General features: G+C 39.5%; 1 protein-coding gene across 1 annotated transcript in view; it reads right to left on the reverse strand.

Annotated features, from left to right (window-relative positions):
- The window catches only part of nsun2 (NOP2/Sun RNA methyltransferase 2), a 38837-nt gene that overhangs the window by 16510 nt on the left and 649 nt on the right, over positions 1-21678 (reverse strand). Inside the window, exons 2-11 of the mRNA XM_080205249.1 lie at positions 18297-18454; positions 16609-16713; positions 16425-16530; positions 12384-12455; positions 9060-9144; positions 7482-7677; positions 6256-6330; positions 2501-2631; positions 2020-2093; positions 1471-1601 (exon numbers count right to left, since the gene is read on the reverse strand). Coding sequence (XP_080061375.1) covers positions 1471-1601; positions 2020-2093; positions 2501-2631; positions 6256-6330; positions 7482-7677; positions 9060-9144; positions 12384-12455; positions 16425-16530; positions 16609-16713; positions 18297-18454 — 1133 coding nt within the window. The remainder of the gene's footprint in view (positions 1-1470; positions 1602-2019; positions 2094-2500; positions 2632-6255; positions 6331-7481; positions 7678-9059; positions 9145-12383; positions 12456-16424; positions 16531-16608; positions 16714-18296; positions 18455-21678) is intronic.

Here is a 21678-nt window from a genome sequence, read left to right on the forward strand (position 1 = left end):
TGTAAGAAACAGTGGGTGATGACAGAAGGCCGCTTTAGTGACTGGCAGCCAGTGTCCGGGGGGCATACCACAGGGATCTGTATTGGGCTCCCCATTATTCGTCATTTATATAAATGACATGGATGACTCTGAGAGGTAGGATTAATAAGTTTGCAGATGACACAAAGATTGGACGTGCGGCTAACAGTGAGGCAGTGTGTGTTGGATGACAAGAAGATATAGGTGGAATGGTCAAACAGGCAGATAGAATTTTACCCTGAAAATTGTGAGGTGATACACTTCAGAAGGAGTAATTTGACAAGAAAGTACTCAATGAGCATTAGGACACTGGGAAGTTCTGTGGGACAATGGGACCTTGGCATATTTGTCCACAGATCTCTGAAGGTGGAAGGCTATGTTAATGGGGTGATGAAAAAGGCACACGGGACACTTGGTTTTATCAATCAAGGCATAGATTACAAAAGCAGAGCAGTAATGTTGGAGTTGTATAGAACTTTGATGAGGCCACAGCCTGCAGTAGTGTGTGCAGTTCTGGTCGCCATATTATTGGAAAGAATGTGATTGCACTGAAGGAAGTGCAGAGGAGATTCACTAGGATGGAACACTTACGTTATGAAGAGACGTGGCATAAGCTTGGGTTGATTTAATTGGAGCAGAGAAGACAGAGGAGCAACTTGATCAAGATTATGAGAAACATGGACAGAGCAGCCATTCCCCTAAGTTGAAGGGTCAGTCACAAGGGGACACCGGTTGGGGAGGGCGGGGGAGAGGTGTGGTGGTGGTGGTGGTGGTGGTGAGGGAATTTTTCTTTTAAACTCAGAAGGTGGTGACGGCCTGGAATGCACTACCCAGGAAGGTGGTAGAGGCGGCTTGCCTCATATCCTTTAAAAAGTATCTGGATGAACACTTGGCGCATCACAACATTCGGAGCCATGGGCCAAGTCCTGGATTAGGTGGGAGTGCATGTGTTTCTAGTGTGTCGGTGCAGACTCGATGGGCTGAAGGGCGTCTTCTGCGCTGTATGGTTTTATGATATTCAATTCCCCTCTCAATAAATGATAACATTATATTAGCTTTCCTAATTATTTGCTTTACCTGCATGCTAATCTTTTTGCGATTAATGCACCGGGATACCTAAATCCCTCTCTCTCAAATTTCTGCAATCTCTCACCAATTAGATAAAATGATGCTTTATCATTATTCCTGCCAAAATGGCCAATTTCACATTTTTCAACATTATACTCCATTGGCCAGATCTATGCCATCCACTTAACCTATCTATATCCCCTCATAGCCTCATGTCCTCTTCACATCTTGTTTTCCTACCTTTGTCGTATCAATGAAAAGAACTCAAAACATGAAATGAATGGTGTTCCTATTTAGATTACACAATTTAAGTTGGTTATCATTTCACTTTCAAGTATTATGTACATCAAATTAGTAATATCAGAAGAACCAAACACGACTAACCATCTCTCCAGATTCACTACTTTGAGCTTTTCAGGGTCCTTGATTGGGAACATTGTAGGGCGGATCTGGGTGTGTTTGTTTTCTGGTACATCGGACCATTCCACATACCAATGGCCTTCTCTTGTCATTACCTGATGTACAGTAAAATAAATCTTACAATCCCAAGGTAAAAGCAACCAATGTAATTGTGCATAAACTTAAAATAAATGTGATAATTTCTAAAAAACTACAGTCTTATCTTTACACCTCATCTTTTCACCCCCATTTGTGTTATTGAGAGTTAAGGTCAGCAAAAGTAGGACTGCATGAGGCGAAGAGAGCACAGGAGAAAACAGAGCACTTCGAAAAGTCAATCAAGCCTGGAATCTAATCCAGCCCTTTTTTCAGTTGCAAATTTATAAATGTGCCATATTTCTAGTTTTCACTGAACTCAGCTTCAATTATGCATTGAAAAGATTTAAATTGATGACTTGTGTACCAACAGTTAAGAACAAAAAATATAATATTTTGTAGAATCTTGAGCAGGATAAAGGAGGACAAAATAGTTACCTTCCATGATGTTAAGCCAGGCATTCGCTTCAACCCTGGCAACTCTGACGAGACATCAATTAATTCAAGAGTTCCTACAACAAATTAGCATGTTGTCAACTGATCTACAATGCAAAGTTTTATATTCACCACCTGCCTCCAACAGAAGTAATTCAAATGTTAGACCAATTTACAATATTCACAATTCTTCTCTTCCCCTAACTCAAACCAACAACGAAAAAATGTCTGACACTTCTAACTTAAAACAGAAGTGAAATTTAACCGCAAATGTGGCTTTGGTATTTTAAGTAACAGAACGTTTCCACACGTAATTTTTTTTTTTAAAGCATTCCACTTTGATTAAAGGTGATTCCAAAGTTGCATTCAAATGGAAATATTGTAGGGTACATGCATTAATATATAGCAAAACTGACTTCTATAATATTATTTCACGATCGTGTTTTAAACAAAATTACACGATGTAAATATTGGACATGCTCACCTTCACTCTTCTCAAGAATAGCTGCTATTACTGCTTCATTTTCAATAGGGTTCAGAGAACAAGTAGAGTAAACCATTCTGCCTCCAATTGCCAACTGTTCCACACCACGGATTGCAATTCTTTGCTGCAAACTTGGATATAGAAGTTAAAATGAGACAACAATTTTGCTCTACAAAGTGCTCAAGTAAAACAAAACTAAAATAAATAAATGTATAGAAACTAATTGAATACAAAAGGGAGCGTTGCTAATTTTGACAAGATTGACTTCCATAATGCAAGCCAGACGTTCCCAGAAAAGTAGTCAGAGCGACTGCCAAGTCACAAATTGACTGTTGGGACACAAGGCAATCTTTCTGAATGAACAGTCTTTTAAAACCACCTCAAACGATTTCAAAAATAATGATGCACTTGCTAACTACCATACATACATAAAGTGATTTTGACTGCACTAGACATGTCTCTGCACACCATGTAGAGCATCTTGTATAAAACTGGTTGTAATATAATGATTATGAACTATTGGACAAGGATGAATTCCTAATCAGAGCCTAAACTCACGCTACATTGGAGTACTCTACTAAAAAAAGCCTCATCTGCCTACTCTTGTAGACCTAAAAGATCTTAGTAAACAGATGAGTTGCCCCGGAAGTCCTCAACATTGACACAGGTTCCCATGAAGTCTCATGGCATCAGGCAAAACATGTGAAAGGAAATACATGGCTGACTTACCTGAAGCAGCAGCAGCAAAAAGCAGGCAAACATGGGTGAAATCAGGGATGCCTGATTTCAGAAGGAGATAAACTGAGGCCCAGGGTGGGGGCTGACACTTACCTGAAGCAGCAGCAGCAGTGTGTGGGGCTCCATCGAGTGTGAGAAAAGTGGGGGAAAAACTCAGTGGCATCAGCAGAAAGCTGTGAAGTGACTGGCTGGTAAGTACTGCTACTAGGTTTCTCCTTTCCCCAAAGTTAGGGATCAAGTCTATCCAACAGGAAGGAACAAGTAGCTGGTGAGTGTAATTTGTTTATTTTTAAAGTTTATTCGCATAAGTAATGTTGATCTTGTAATATAGAGAGTAATGGCAGGGCTGCTACAACCTCAGGAATGCTCATCCTGTGCCTCGTGGGACCTCCAGGACTCCAACGGTATATTGGGTAACCATTCTGTGCAGTCAGTTGCAGCAGCTTGAGCTCTGGTTTCACAGCTTGTGCAGCAGCTGGAGTTACTGCAGTGCACCTGGGAGGTCAAGAGCTTTGTGGATAGCACATTTATAGGTGTGGTCATCTTGCAATTTAAAAACACAAGAGAGGATATGGGTGACCACCAGGCAATGGAGAAGAAACAGTCCGATTAATAAAAGGTGTGACCCAAATGCATTCCAGTAATACTGATCAGCATGATGGGGAGTGCAGCCAGAGCCAGATACAGATCCATGAGTGGCACAGCTGTACAGTGGGAGGGGGCACAAAGAGTACTAGAAGAGTAACAGTGAGAGAAGACTCAATAGTTAGAGGAATAACCATTTCAAAGTGAATCAAGGATGGTGTGTTTCCTCCCTGGTGCTAAGATTAAGGATGTGACAGAGTAGTTGTATAGCACCCTATGGAGAAAGGGTGAACAACCAACATCCACGATCCACGTTACTATCAACGACATGGGCAGAAGTGGGGGACAGTGGTGGTCTTGCAGTCAAAAAGTAGGAAGCTAGGTAGTAAATTAGTAAGCAAGATCCCAAAAGTAGTGATATCCAGATTACTCGGTACCACACACAACTGCGTATAGAAATAAGAGGATAAAGCAGATGAATACATGACTGGAAAGATAGTGGGAAGGTGCCATTTAGATTTCTGGGGCATTGGAAAATGCTCTGGGGTGATGGGCACTGTACAGGCTGGATGCGAGACACCTAAACAGAGCTGATGCCGGAGAAGAAATTTGCTAGTGCTGCTGGGAAGAGTTTAAACTAACTTGGCAGAGGTGTGGAAACCATCAGAGGAGATGACCAAGGTGAACAAAATAATGTGAAATAGAAAGTTAATAAGTGGGTTCAGAAAAAGATCAAATAAAGTCCAAATCAAGGTTACCAATCACACATGTTAATACACAGAATTAATACACATAAGATTGGTGAGTTATAGGCACAGAGTGCAACGTGGAAATAGTGTTACGGCTTTAATAAAGACCTCTCAAAGAAGGACAAGACTGGGAATTATACATGTCATGTGTTTAGGAAATGACATACCAGAAGACATAGGAGCAGAAATAGGCCATTTTACCCATCGATGCTGCTCCACCATTCAATGAGATCATGGCAAATCTGATAGAATCCTCAACTCCACTTTTCCGCCTTATCCCCATAATCCTCAATTTCCATATTAATTAAAATCTGTCCATCTCAGTCTTGAACACACTTAACGACCCAATCTCTACAGCACTCAGCAATAAAGAAGTTGCAATAAAGAAGAAATTTCTCCTCACCTGTCTCAAACGGGTGACGACTCCTTTCTCTGAGATTATGCCTTCTGGTCCTAAACTTTCTAACTCTCAGCACCTAACCTGTCAAGCCCTTTCAGAATCCTTCACGTCGCAGTAAGATCACCTTTCATTCTTCTAAACGCCAATGACTACAGGCCTGACCTACTCAACTTCTCATAAGAAAAATTTCTCCATACCAGGGATTAACCTAGTGAGCTTTCCCTGGACTGCCTCCAATGCCAGTATTTCTTTCCTTACATAAAAACCATAGGGTGCATTTACTCCAGATAGGTGCAGCAATTCAAAGTAGCAGTTCACCACTACCTTCTCAAGGGCATGAGCAACAAGTGTTGGCCCTGCCAAAAATGCTCCCACCCGAGAAAGGATTAAAAAACGGAAGTGCTACAAATTATTTTGTCTTCAATGTTCATATCCATTATAGATTAATTACATATTTAAAAAAACCTTACCTACACACAGACACAAGATAAGGGACACAGAAGTAAATGGTTTTAGCAGGCAGCAAAGAAAAGCTGCTCGCATTTTTAAAGTCTGAATCAGTTTTATATGGTTTGGGTAGAGAATTAAATCTTCCGCTCAGAGATTACAAATTCTTCTAATTTTTCTTAACTGGTGAGTATAGGAAAGTTAGCTTGACACTGAAAACTATATATTGTTTATTCATATATTGCATTTAAAAGGTAACTAGCTATTTTTAATGGGAGCCTATACCGCCCACTATAGATCAGCACATACTGATAGAGAACCATTGCTCTTTACATCAATCATTTAACTTGATACAGGTAATATGTTTATCAAGTGGCTAGTTTTGTTGGACGGGTGAGTATACTTGTATAATATTGCATTTCTAACTTATTTAGAAAAATTAACTGTGACCCCAATACTGACTCATGAAACTCCACACATTACTGGTTTCTACTCCGAAAAACATTCCACATACCACACTCCTGCTCAGTCTATAAATGACAATCTATCCGCCAGATGAATAGCTGGAGAATTTGTCTATTACTTGACACATAGCAAAATGCCTTCCTAAAATCCTGATAATCTTCACTGCATCACCCAGTTCCTCAAAATGTCCAATTTAATGGACAGATACAACCTGCCCCTTCTGTACTTATGTTGGTTTTCTAACCAGACTCTACAGTTGCTTAGACTCAGAAATCCATTACAGTCAGTTCTTGTTTGCCACTATAAAAAAATGGATTGGACTGATCAAATAGGCCAATTCTTTTAACCTCAAGGATTATTAATGATTTTACCCATGCAGCTGCAGGCTGTTGCTGGTTGTCCACTTTTTCCACACATCAATATTCTTTCTTAAGGTTGCATCGCCACTGTAATCATAAAGAAACACATTCTCAAAACTCTGAAAGAGAAGGTGACAGACAGACTTATATACAAACAGTCCAAATTCAAATCTGATCCTGCATGTTATTATTCCTACAAAACAAGCTGATGGTTTTTTAATTTTGAGAAGATCAATGGACTGGGGTGTAGCACAATGGGGAACAAAACCTCACAGAAGATGTTCAGCGCAACAAAAATAGTGTTTGATAGCAAACTGCATAACAAAATCCATGGTAGAGGCACCTCTACCCTCCTGAACAGAGCCATTATTGTGTGCTTAATGGGGAGTACCTGGAATACCAAATTCAGTATTTCAAGCAGCCAAATGGCAAACTTTTATTCTTCAATGGTTAGAACTGCTTAAATGGCTTTCCCTAAAATCACTCCAGGTTAAAGGAATACAATAGGACAGCCTTTTGGATGATTAATGGGCTACTGGAATGACAAGACACAAGTTCAGAATAGAGAAATCCACCATTCATTGGAACATAGCAGAGGAATGCCAAGCAGAAGTCACAAACTCTTCTCCATAGCAAGGGAGAAAACCTGGCTTCACTTTACACAACGTAGCAGCTATACTAGTGAACACCATAGAGAAACATTTATATAGAAACTTCATTCATACACATCAAAAGAAACTGAAATTAAACCTTTCCTACAAAATGCCTGTTTGAATGGGACATAGATTAATAAAAGCTTTCTTTTAATACTGTATTGACATTACACAAAAACAAGCCATTGAGGTACACCGTCAAAACCTCTACAGCAGCTAATTATTCTTCAAAACTATAACTTCAATCTCATTAACATACTATAAATTCTCAGAAATTCTGAACTTCACTACTTAACCTTCACCATCAATTCATAATATTCGTGTTCAATCATGAAACATAATAAAAAGGGCAAACTGCTCAGAATTCATTTCTTCCTCTTAATAACAAGCATAAAGTGCCATATGTTGAAGGAGGTTTTCTAAGAGGGTAAGTATCAAATTACCATGAATCAGTGTGGAAATTTGCATTTGTGAATGACATGCAATCAGATGTTGCATATTTAGTCACAACGAAGCAATCTCTTAAAGCTAAAAAACAGTAATACATTCTCTTAGCATTCACACCAGGCAGAAAACCTACTGTACCTGCATGGTACATCGCACAAAATCCTATCATAGAAGAGAATGTTCCTTTGGCCCTCAGTGTCCACCATCTCTAATCTTGGTATATTCGATGCATCATGATTCACTACCGTTATACAAGGACTGTGCAAGCGCTTTGATTGATGAACCAACAGGTAACACCGCTTGTTGTCAACGTCATTAGCAATCACAAAACCCTCTTACAAAAGAGAGAAAACAAAATGTTAGTACAAAATTTCAGAACTAAAAATGTGGTAAGAGTTTAAAAAATTCCAAGAACACAGATCACATTGTTGAACTGTCACTCTTTTTTTTCCCCCCAGGTTATGGCTCTTGATTATTACAGCCTTCAAACATCTCTTATGCGAGTGGTCAGAAGGAAAGTAGCTTCACCTTCTTGTCCATCATAAAATGGATTTATAATCTATCCCATTCTGCCAAATAGAAAACAAACAACAGTGGCTTTACTTTACATTTCATAACTCCTATACTGTAATTTGTTGATCCCCTAGAAGATGAACTGTGGGAGCAATCAATTGCAGATTTAGGGATTGCCCATTAATCAAGTTTGCCAAAATTGCAAATTAAGCGTCCTGCCCAATTGTTTGCTATTCCAACCACTCCAAATTGACCCTGAACATTTCAGAAAAATAATTCAGACATCAAATAAATGGGTTCAAGTATTAATGTAATTTGTATTTATATAATTTGACATTGCAATCAGTAAATGATTGCAAATAGTGTGCATATGTTCCTGCAGTTTGTCCCCATGTGTGCATTTTCAACTATCTACTTCTCTATCACTGGGCGTAAATAAAAGCTGTGATATTATTAATAAGTTGAAAGTAAAAGATAAACAGTTTTAGTTACACCATCAAGCTGGAACATGCTTCAGGGAAGCTAAGACCATCAGCAATTATTGTTGCACGAAAGAAATTTATTTTCTACACTTGCTTGTAAAAACAAGAAGCAATACTGATTGAAAGCATGCATCATATTGCTGGAAAGAAGGGAAGAGTGCTCTAATAATCCTAATTAAATAGAGCTAAATCAGAAATACAATTCAATTAAGGTTAATGTCTCCAGTTGTCTGCAGTGGCACCAGTAGCAACATTTTAAGTGCACAAATTAGAAAAAATAAAATCGTAGAATAAATTTTGTCCTGTTTATGGTCTGAAGCATTAACCCTGGAATACAGTATATAGTATTTTTCATTTATTTGCCTTTTTTGTCCTCCTGCTCTATAATTCAAGATTTTTTCTATTTCAAAGTTTTAGGATGTCAATTTCAGAGGAACATTTATAAAAGGAAATCAATCCACACTGTATGTGAACTGCATAATCATTAGACAAATTGCTAATCAAATCCACAATAGAAAGATCCATTTTAAAAAAAACTTGACATTCATGTTAAATTAGGATAGACAAACATCTCACTTTTAATTTGGCAGGTCATTGAATTGAAATTGGAAATTTTTATACTGTTGTAGCCCTCAAAAGCTCTATTTTAAAAAAAACTGGAGTACTAAAGGGAAGTCTTCCACACTGAAAAATTTGAATGCCCTCCCATTAGGATAATTACCTGGAAAAGCAACATTCATGTCAGAATGCAGCATTTCAATCAGCTGAGCAGTCTTTGAACCTGGTGCTGCACACATATCAAGAATCTAACAAGGAACAAAAATTTTGCACACTGATATATTCACTCAAGTTAGAACACAATTCAACTATGAAAATAATACCACACAACAATAAAATCCAACAATTAACATTTTAAGAGGAAAATCATTGATGAATAACAACATTCGTTGACAACATTCCAATTTCTTTACATGGAAGAGGATCCATGCATTTTGAAAATTGACCTTAGCCTTCAAGAATCATGTCAAGATGATCTCAGAACAGATTTATTTTGAAAAAGAATGCCAGGGCTCAGTATGGTTCGGGTCAGAAACCACACATTCCCAGGTTATAATTTGTATTTTATTCAGATGCATAGAAACACAGAAAATAGGAGCAGGACAAGGCTATTCAGCCCTTCAAGCCTGCTCCTCCATTCATTATGATCCTGGCTGAACATCCAACGCAGTAATCTGCTCCTGCTTTCCCCTCATATCCTTTGATCCCTTTAGCCCCAAGAGCTACATCCAACTCCTCCTTTCGTCTTGCACGCTGTTGCTACTGCTGCCAGTGAGAATAGAGAATTTGGTGCTCAACCAAATCCCTATGCCCAACAACAGATCCAGAGAATTCCAGCTCCAGGTGATGTTGGAGGATTCCAGCTACAACGTTTTGGCCTCAATTGTATTCTGTATTAGAGAATTCCATAGGCTCACCACTCTGAGTGATGCGATTTCTCATGTGTCCTAAATGGTTTATCCTATACCCTTAGACTGTGGCCCCTGGTGGGGAAATCCAGGACTATCAGTATCCTTCCTGCATCTACCCTGTATAGTCTCGTTAGAATTTTATAGATTTCTACAAGATTCCCACCTCATTCTCCTAAACTAACAAGTATGATCTTAACAGACTCAATTTCTCCTCCTACGTCAATCCCACCATCCCAGAAATCAACCTGGTAAACCTTCACTGCACTCCCTCTTTAACAAGGACAACCTTCCTCAGATAAGGAGATCAAAACTTCACACAATATTCAAAATGTGTTTTTACCAAGGCCCTGTATAAACTACAGCAATGATGTGGAGATGCTGGTGTTGGACTGGGTTAACACGGTAAGAAGTCTTACAACGCCAGGTTAATGTCCAACAGATTTATTCGGTAGCAAACTCCACTAGCTTTCAGGGCTCTGCCCCTTCGTCAGGGAGTGGGGAATACTGACCGTGTATGTCTTTATATGCCCTGTTTGTGATCAGAACTCCCCATTCACTTGATGATGGGACAGAGCCCCGAAAACGAGTGGCGTTTGCTACCAAATAAACCTGTTGGACTTTAACCCGGTGTCGTGAGACTTCTTACTGTGTGAACTACAGCAAGACATTGCTGTGCCTGTACTCTAATCCTCTCGCTACAAAAGCCAACATACCATCTGTCTTCTTCATCACTTGTACCTGCATATTACTTTCTTTGACTGATGTATAAGGACACCCTGGTCTCATTGTACATTCCCCTCTCCCAATCTAGAGCCAGAGCCATTCAGATATAATTTGTCTTCTCACTTTTGCTCCCAAAGTGGATAACCTCATTTATCCACATTACACTGAAAACGCTGTGCATCTGTCCACACACTCAACTTGTCCAAATCATACTGAAGCATCTCTGCAATCTTCCCACAGCCCACCCTGCCACTCAGCCGTCATCGCCAAATTTGGAAGTATTGTATTTAGTTTCGTCATCTAAATCGTTAATATACATTATGAATAGCTGGGTTCCTAGCACTGATCCCTGCAGTACCCCACTATTCACTGCCTACCACTTGGAAAAAGACCTATTTCTACCTAATTTAAAGCCACTGATTCAAGTCAAATGTTGCTTTATGGCAATGAATTTTTTAGGTGGAATTCTGCAGGTTTCCCTGGTTTTTCATGAAAACCATAAATCAATAGCTTTGAATAATTTCCTTCCTAAGAGAATGGCTAAGTTACTACACCCTGGTCTCCACATCTTTACATGAATAATTAGAATTGTGTTGACAAATTGGAAAAACAAATTTCATAAATCTCTACATCTACACAACAGTTACCACCTCTTACTTTTCACAGCTCTTATGTCAAGTTTTCCACATTCTTTTGATTATTTTATATGACCGCCAATGAATTTTGCACATCTCCTTTACTTCTTCCAAAAAGTTTGGTTTGCTCTTTCATGCCAAATGCGTTTCACTTCAATTACTCCCAACTTTATAGAACACCAAAGTCCATTCTAGGGGAGGTTATTCCAGCACGTCTCTCACACTTACAGCTGGTGGGGTTTTCGAGGTGATTGATTATGATCAGAAATTTCAGACAATACAAACTTTCATTGACTTTTTTTCCCTCTGTTTTGCGAAAATACACTTGTGTCTTGGATTTTGCATAACTCTATCCTTAATGTAGTATCATTTAGATTAACTGTCGCTCCATGTTATATTTCCCAACTGCATCACTTCACACCTACCACATTAAATTGTCAATTGACATCCTATCTTACCCATCTATATCCTCCTAAAGTCTACAGCCCACATGTTCCCTATTCGTGTTGCCAAGTTTTGCGTCATTTGTAAACACTGAAATTGCACTCCTTTAATTATGGGAACCCCAACACATGATCTACAATTTATGATTTGCAACCCAAAAATTGAGAGATCATATTCCACCATCACAAATAATGAAACTAAAACAATTAGCTAATTTACAGACTAGGACCACAGAACAAGTAAATCTGCAAGCTTCTGAATTGTTGTGAGAAGCCAATTCGTTTACATCTAGTGTCCTGCATGGAGAGGAAGCTGTTTGCTCTCGCCTCAATGCTACTCCACATATGACCTCTCCAAGTGACCTCAAAAACCTTTAGTAGAATAAAACCCTTTGCTGCAGTTGAAGGTTGTGTCTATTTCCACAGAATAGTAATAGTAATTAGTTCAAAATGCAAACTGATCCACATTGAAACAAAAAATAAGCTAGGTTACAGGGCCATTCCATGCATGCTCAAACTAGAAAGCATAATCTCCTGGCAGACGTCAAACACCTCAGGCCCTCAGTGCTGAATTATACTGCCATATTTACACTGATGTTGATCCAAAACTACTTTACAATAATCCAACATAGTAACATAACTGCACCCTCTAGTAATTTTCAAATGCAGCTGAATTTGGTGATTTATTTTGAAATACTGACTGTCAAGGGGAAAGCCAAATGCTTTTCTATTACTCTGCACAGAACTAATATCCTTACATAGGAATGCACGATACCTTATGATGAGGCTTAATATCAAGCAGCAAAGGAGGAATCATACTGACAGCTTCCTGGCGACTGATATTTCCCTGGGAAAAAAAGACAAAAGTTACATAAATGGAAGTATGTTGCAGCCCCAAACAACTACAACTACAGGAGATGGGCTCAACCAAGTGGGAGACTTGATGATAAAGGGTTTATTAGGGTGAATTTGGGTATGAAATGGGGCACCTTTAATTATAAATCCATGCAGCTATTTTTCAGTTTAATACTCTTCATAAACTCTTACAGCATAAGAAGTAGCCTGTGAGCCAACTATGTCTGTGCCAGCACTGACAGAGCTGTCCAATTTAATCCCACACCTCAATTTTGCATTTTAATCTTTTTTAATTACTTACCCTTTTGCTTTTTAAAAGCTCCGATGGAATCTGATTCACCACCATTTCGGTACTGTGCTCTGGGTCTCAACAATCAAGAAATTTCTCCAAATCCCCCAGTCCTCTTGCCAATTTAAATCTACAACTGTTGGTTACAGACACATTTCCAGAGGAAACATTTACTTCCCTACTTTGTCTAACACAACCCTTCATCATTTTTAACATGTCTGCAGGGGCTCCTCTTAACTTTCTATGCTCCACTAAGCAGAACAGCTTTGGTGTATGTATTGCTTTTCAGTGTAATAGTGGACCTCAAGCTAGTTCATAGGAGTGTTGATGAGCAACATTTTACACTGAACCACATAAGAAAATGCTAAGTCAGCTGACCAAAAGTTTGGTCGGAGGTAGTTTTTCAGAAGAGAGAGAGAGAGAGAGAGGGACTGAGGGAGGGAATTCCACAAATTAGGACCTTGGCAGCTGAAGGCACATCTACTAGCGGTGGACCAACTAAAATTGGGGATGTCCTAGGGACCAGAATTAGAAGAGCACACATTTCTCAGAGGGTTGAGTAGAAGTTGACAGAAGACCATCAGAGGCAAAGCCTTCGAGATTTGAAAATAAGGATAAAAATCAAGGTATTGTTTAACTAGGAGTCTATGTAGGTCAGGAGACAGAGGAATGATGGGCAAACAGGACTTGCACAGGTAAGGACACAGGCAGTGTTTTTGACGACGCCAGGCTTACAGAGGATACAGCATGAGAGGCCAGGGAGGCATGCGCTGGAATAAGCAAGTCTAGAGGCGACAAAGGATTGATCAAAGGAGAATAATCCCAGCTTCTCCTATCTCTCAATATAACCAAATCCCTTATTCTTAGTGAGATTCTGGTAAACTAATCTGTATCCTTTCCAGTGCCTTGACCTCTTTCCTGAAGTGTGATGACCAGTTTTGCACACAACACTCCAGTAAAGGCATAACGAGTGGTTTGTAAAGGTTGGTAGCCTTACACAATTTTGCATTTAACATCCCTATTAATCACCTTCTCAAACTGCCCTGCCAACTTTAGAGGTTTGTGTAATGCACTTCCAAGGTCCCTCCAATATTGCACACTATCCTTAAAGTAGTACCATTTGGATTAAACTGGCTCCCTCCATGTTATTTCTCCCAAGTGTGTTACTTCACATTTTACACATTAAATTGCATTTGCCAAGTGTCTTTCCATCTTACTAGTCTACTTTGTCCCAAAGGCCAACATCAACATGCTCCCTATCTATTGTGTTGCCAGGTTTTGTATCATCTATACACAGTCCAGGCCATTTATTTATATATAGAAGAAAAGCAATAGACCCAATACCAACCTCTGAGGAACGCTACTAACATCCATTCTCCATTATTCTGTCACCAAGTTACCATCATCCCTCTAATGCAGACTGCTTTCATTTTCTATCACTTAAGAGGTAGTGTATTAAATGGCCTTTGAAAGCCCATAGATACATCTACTGCATTATTTTCACTAACCCTCTTTTTTACTTCAAAAGGACTAAAAAAAAGCAAATAGTGAGAAAGGTAACCACATAATTTGCAACACATTAGGTTGAAAATTTGAACTTGTGCTGTGTTAGGTTAAAGATCTTTTGGACAGCACAGTTTTAAGTGGAAAATTCTCATGTGTAGAACAATCCTTAAAATCGTCAAATATTGATTTAAGGTATCAGAACATTTAAAAATGTAATAGAACATAATAAGTTGGTCAAAACTGTTCCATACGCTCCCTTTATCTGATTCTATACAATCCCTTATTCAGTTTCAAATGTTGAGACTAATCAGAGTTTGAAGATCTCTCTTGCCAATACATTTATTTTCATTACACATTCTTTACATACACAGCAATTAAGTTTTTACATTTTTACAGCAAATAAAACTCAGTCTTTTACTATAACTACTGATTTAGTATTGATTCATCAATTGTAACTCAATTAAGGTTCACTACTTATTCAACCCCCTGTAACTGACTGGTGGTTAATTCATACAGAAATGTTTACCATTTATACAAGATTAACTCGTTCAGAAAGGAGAACACAGGATGCTGCAAATACTCAGCAGGGCAGAATCTATGAGGAGAGGAAGCAGAGAGTCAGAGGGCTCAAAACATTAACTCTTTCCCTCCTAATCGTTGCTGCCAATGCTGCTGAGTTTCCCCAGCATCCTCTGCTCATTTCAGATTCCAGCATTCACAGTGTTTTGCTGATTTTACACTTCTTAAAAAGACAGTTTGTTACAGAGTTATACAATGCAGAAAAGGGTCTTTGGCCCATCGAGTCTGCACCAACAATAACTAGAGGAGCGCTCATCCCTTTTTCCTGCATTTGCCCCATATCCTTGTAGCAAATAATAGCTTTCTTTTCTTCTCATCTCCAGACTGAACACTGAGCTGTATCTCGGCAGAAATATGAGGTCTTGTAACTTCTCGAAATTAGAAAATAATTTAAGTTTTCAAACAGTTTCTGCTGGCTCTGCAGTTTATTCAAACATTTACATTGAGATAATGTTATTTCTTTCAAATATAATCTCCCCTTTACAATAGGATTATCTATTACATCAATTCACTAATAATAAATTAAGCAAGGTTGATTACTGAATAATCTTTAGCTTTAGGACTGGCTTTTAACACAAGATCAATACACAGTTAATACTGAAAAGTTACAGAATGTGAAATGGCTGCAGGGAACCACATGTTGGAGGTTAAAAAGGCTTCCTTGACCTTGTTACAGTGAATACGTGATGCAAGTGACTTAATTTCAAATCTAAATTTGATTCCCCATGCATAGTTTCCTACTTTGGGCGGCACAGTAGCACAGTAGTTAGCACTGCTGCTTCACAGCTCCAGGGACCTGGGTTCAATTCCCGGCTTGGGTCACTGTCTGTGTGGAGTTTGCACATTCTCCTTACGTCTGCGTGGGTTTCCTCCAAGTGCTCCGGTTTCCTCCCACAGTCCAAAGACGTGCAGGTTAGGTTGATTGGCCATGCTAATAAAATTGCCCCTTAATGTCCTTAAATGTGTGGGTTAGTGGGTAAAATATGTGGAATATTGGGAATATTGGGGTAGGGCCTGGGTGGGATTGCGGTCAGTGCAGATTCGATGGGCAGAATGGCCTCTTTCGGTACTGTAGGGATTCTATGATTCTAACATGCAAACTCTACACAGACAGACAGTCACCCACCCACCCAGGACTGGAATCGAACCTGGATCCCTAGCGCTGTGAGGCAACAGTGCCATTGTGCCACACTAGAATATAGAAAGAACATGTACAAACCAAATTTCAGCTAAACTAATTAAGTGATAGTCACCTGCAGGTTCATTCCTCAGGACAATGCCTTGACCAGGATCAAGTTGCCTGGTTTAAATTTTCAAACAATGCTTGGCAGTTAATTAGTCAACATTAAATGGTGCATTCTTCATGGCAATGTCTCTACTAATCAGTATGCACTTCTCACAGTATAAAATTGTTGTTTTCCCTGATATTATTATTCTTGCAATTTTCCAGATGAGCGAGGACAAAAACGTTGACAAAATGTCTTTTCCAGCATTTTACGGAGTAAATTTTGAATTTGGCCCTCTTGCATTTCCACATACAAAAGCTTTCCACATAACATTTTAAGTGAAACATTCCTGAATACTTACAGACTCAGTCTCACTAACAAGGAACTGGTGGAACTTCTCCAAGACTGGTGACTTTCTCAGCATCTTTCTGCTAATGTTAATATGCCAAGCTAATTCACTTGGATACCTGCAAGAAAATTTGTCATTTTAATCCAACTGTTGAAGAGAACAACTTCAATATCATTAATTTGTTCACGTTTCTTACCAGCTCAAACGCTGTGGGGCCTCAATCTTTTGCCCATCCACCTCCAAATCTTGCAGTTCTTTGAAATATTTTGTTTTTAGGCAACACAAAATCTCTTCTGCATGACTTTACAAAACAAAAGGAAAAAAAACAAAATCAAAATTTCTGAACAAAGGAAGTTATCTGATGAATGTTTAGCTTTTGTGCAAGAGAAGTAAGTTGCCAATGAAACAAGAATGCTACCACTGATTCATAATTCAGTTATTTTAACTATCTCAGTGCAGCATATAAAAGTACTGCATTGTGGTACAACTTCTACAGCTGGAAATTAAGTAAAATGCATTTGGCTTCTTATTTTACTATTACAAAGCTGACCTTTCATAGATTTGTCAAATTGACAAGACAGTGACAACACACAATTTTCAATGAACAATACTATTTTCATATAAAGCAATTTAAAAAAAAAATTACTCCTTTCTTAAAGTTACAAAGCCAATGTTCAGAGTGGACCTAGCAAAACCAAATCCATCCCTTGCTTGCTGAAAAAAATATTAATTTCAATCAAATCCAATTCATGGTCCCATATGAGGGAGGAATAAGATCCAAGCTGACAAGGTAAGGCATTGAACTCCATCTTGGACTTGATCTGACACTTGGGCTGAAATTTTACTGCCCACCCACCACAGAATCACAGCAGGCAAGGGGAGAACAACGGGAAGGTCTGTTGACCTCTGACAGAATTTTCCTTTCTCAGGTGGAGCGAGGTCATAAAATCCCACACAATCTTAGCCAAAAATAGTGGACCATTAATCTAAGACAAGGAATGCACTTTGCTTGGAGTGGGGTTTATACAGTCATAGTAATGGGGGATCTTGTCATGCATTAATTGGCCATTGCATTTGTCTATGCTACAACTGGCACCGTGTTTCACATGTCATTCATTGGCCTATTGGGGTTATATGGAGAACATGGTTACTACAAAATTCAACATGTTTTCCTCACCATTGATACATTTATCGGTATTTTACTATAGTGGTGAACAACTATACTCACCATTCATTACATTTACACTGGCTCTGACATTGTGGGGGATTTTGCAATATGACTGCAGCAATAAGAAATCAGCACCTTCACTTGTGTGAAGAGGGCAAGCAAGAGTTTCTGTTTCGTAATCAGATCGGAGAATGCTTATCCAGACACGTGGAGTCTCAACCAGTTAACTACAAGTTAAAATAGTTATATCAATGCGAAAATCATGCACAGAAAGTGAAATAAAGTGGGAACGGAAGGTAGGTTTGAGAGAGATGTTAAGAGACAGAAAGCAAATGCTTCTAAGTGTGCTCCCTTGGATTTTAAGTCTCTAAGTAAAATCGGAAGGAGTGACAGTTCACATTTTAAAGGAGATTTCTAGTGCCAGAGATTATTTGGAAGTAATTATGGCAATAATAAATGCACTTAAAACTTAATTAAGTTTCAAAATTTTCCAGTATTTCAGGTAAGTACCCTTCATAAGTTTGAACATCGAGTCTTTCAGCAAGTCTCTGTTAAAGAGACAGGACAACTCAAAACAACAACTCAGCAAATTCCTGATTGCCACAATGAATTCTTTATTGGCATACACTGGAAGTGGTCGAGCGATTTACAACTTAATCTCTCCATTTGTCTGCCACAAAAAATTCAGGCCACTAATCCAGTTCTCACGCAGTTACCTCTTATATCCAGTTATCCGAATAGTAGCTGGCAATGGCTCTCTCATGGTTGCCATAAACTGGTCCCATTCCCCCTCAGGAACAATCTTTTGTTCTTTATAATATTCTTCATAGAGTTTGTTTTCTTTAATAATCTCCTGATAACCAGCTCCCCAACCCTGAAAATGAAGGAGGAAATGTACATAAAAGTAAATTACTGTGGATGCTGGAATCTTAAACAAAAATAAAACATGCTGGAGAAACTCAACAGGTCTGACAACATCTGTGGAGCAAGAGTACAGCTTACGTTTGAATCTAGATGACCCTTTGTTAAAGTAGAAAATACTGTTTCAACTGTTAAAACAAGTGCTCCAATTTTTACTGCAGCATGGTCTAACCCAATTCATCTACATAGAATCCCTACAGTACAGAATGAGGCCATTTGGCCCAGAGTCTGCACCAATTCTCCAAGAGCATTCCACTCAGGCCCACCCCCTGCCCTATCCCCATACGTTTATCCACCTAAACCTCTAACCTAATCTTGGGACACCAAGGGGCAATTTAGCATGGCCAATCCATCTAACCTGCACATCTCTGGTCTGTGGGAGGAAACCGGAACATATGCAAACTCCACACAGCCAGTGACACAAGGCTAGAAACGAAACTGGATCCCTGGCGCTGAGAGGCAGTGCTAACCATTGTGCTGCATGGTACCTTACACTATAAAGGTGAAAAAAAAATCTTGAAGGGTTTTCTCTTCACGTCATCCCTTTGCACACGAACATGAGTGATTTACAAAATGGCAGTCCAACTATAGCCTCCAAGTCTTGGCAATTTGGTCCATAAAATCCAGGCACTCCAGCAATACAAAGTTAAATAAGCACATGCTGAAAATTGGATATTTTCTGTTTTTATTCTAGGCATTTCAATTCTGTTGTGTAGGTACTTATTGGACTTCTTGCCACTTTGTCCTAGAAAATCAGAAAGGATTGTTGCTTCGTTGCAGGATAACTCCTTAAAGCGCAACACCAAGCTCAGTCAGCATCAATAATATGGATTTAATTTAAAAGAAGCTTTTGGGGGTTAAAAAAAGCAAGATCAGTTGAAGTTAAGTAGTTAGCCACAGAGGTTCATGTTACTGGACTAGTATTTCACAGGTCTGAACTAATAATGGTCCAGACGCAAGTTCAAATTGCACCACAGCAGCAGATGAATTTAAATTGTTAATTCATAAAGTAAATCTGGAATAAATTTCAGTAATAGTGACTGTGCTGCTACCAGATTGTTTTTAAAACCCATCTAGTTCACTGATACTCTTCAGTGAATGAAATCTGCATCCTTGTGCAGTCTGTGCCTACATCCAGCAATGCAGCTGTCTGCCTGCCAAAATGGTCTAGAAAACCACTCCATTGCATCAAAACTGCTACAAAAAACACTAAATAATAAAACTGACAGACCACCCGACATCAATTTGGCACTGGGTTCAGACACAACTAAGGCAAACCCAGTCCATTTAACTCTGCAAAGTCCTCCCTCAGTAGCGTTATGTCAAAATTCAAATCGGGATCCACAGACTATTCAAACAACGGCCCAGCAGCCATATTCACCTTTCAGCAATATCCCAAATTCCTCCATCACCATCCCTGGTTACATCCTGCCCCACTGGCAGGAAAGATTTATCAGAGGTAGGACACAGTGGATACAGTAGTCAGTTATCACCATAAGGGTCCTCAAAATTGACTGTGGATCTCATGCCATCATAGACAAGGAAATATCCTGCTGATACAACCATCACCCTCCCACTGCTAATGACTCAGTACTCCTTCCAAATGACTTCTTCATGGGGAACTGCTGAGATGAACAAAGGCTCAGGGGGAAGAGGCAAGGGTTTCCAATATCTAAGGTTGACTCAAATATATGACAAACCAATAACTACTTGGAATCAGATTACATCTTTGGTCCAAATATGAAAAAGAGCTGAATTTCAGAGATGTGGCACAATAATCATTTGACATTAAGGCACTGAGGCAAAATTGCAGGAATTTGGGAACATTTAGACTGGAGTCATACTTAGCTCAAACAAAGATGTTGGTAATTGTTTAAGGCCAATCGTCTATGCTCCAGACTATCACTGCATGAATTCCTCAGGGCAGTGTCCTCAGCCGAGCCATCTTTAGCTGCTTCATCCAAAAGGTCAGACGTGAGGATATTCTGTGTTCAGTCCCCTTCACAACTCTTCAGATAATAAAGCAGCCCATGTCCAATACCTGAATAACATTCAAACTAATAGCAGTGTGGGTGTACCTACACCACATGTACTGCAGCAGTTCAAGACTACAGCTCACCACCACCACCTTCTCAAGAGCACTTAGAGATACGTAATAAATGCTGGTCCTGTCAGCAATGCCCAGATCTCACAAAAGAATAAAAAGCATAATTATTTCCTCTTAACATTCGAAGGCACGAATCCTAGTCTCAACACCCTGGAGGGTTACCATTGACCAGACGCTTAACTAGACTAGCCATATAAATACAATGACGACAAAAATGAATCATATAATTCCTACAATAAAGGAGGAAGCCATTTGGCCCATCAAGTCTGTACTGACCACAATCCCAACCAAGCCCTATTCCCATAACCCTCATTTACCCTGCTTATCCCCCAACACTAGGGTCAATTAAGCATGGCTAATGAACCTAACCAAAATCTTTGGACTGTGGGAGGAAATCAGAACACCCGGAGGAAACCCACAGACATGGGAAGAAAGTGCAAACTCCACACAGACAGTGACCCAAGGCTGGAATTGGACCTCAGACTCTGATGCTGTGAGACAGCAGTGTTAACAATTGTGCCAGTCAGAGCAGGGTGTTTTACAAGTGGCCAAGTTCCTGACTCAGTCACCCAAAGCCTCTTCACAAGGCACAAGTCAGCAGCTTAATGGCATACTCTCTACTTGCCTGGACAAATACAGCTCCCTGAAGCTCAACTCCATGCAAGCCAAAGTAGTTCCCTTTACTGGCACACCATCCAGGTCCAATGCAGTTACAGCAATGCATACCATCCACAAGATGCAATGTAGCTCAGCAAGGCTTTGTGAACAGCATCTCCCAAACCGATGTAGAGCCAAGCCAGCACATGGGAACACTGGATAGAAGCAAATTACTGCAGATGCTGGAATCTGAAACCAGAAGAGAAAACGCTGGAAAATCTCAGCAGGTCTGGCAGCATCTGTAAGGAGAAAAAGAGTTGACACGTTTCGGGTCCGGATGACCCTCTGTCTGGACTCGAAACTTAGCTCTTTTCTCTCCTTACAGGTACTGATAGACCTGCTGAGATTTTCATTTTCTCTTTCGGTCTCACATGCTAACATTACTCCTTGCAAGTGTCCATTCAAGCCACACA

Source organism: Carcharhinus amblyrhynchos, chromosome 2 (genome assembly GCF_965287045.1).
Source record: "Carcharhinus amblyrhynchos chromosome 2, sCarAmb.v2.hapA, whole genome shotgun sequence".
Classification (NCBI taxonomy): Eukaryota; Metazoa; Chordata; class Chondrichthyes; order Carcharhiniformes; family Carcharhinidae; genus Carcharhinus; species Carcharhinus amblyrhynchos.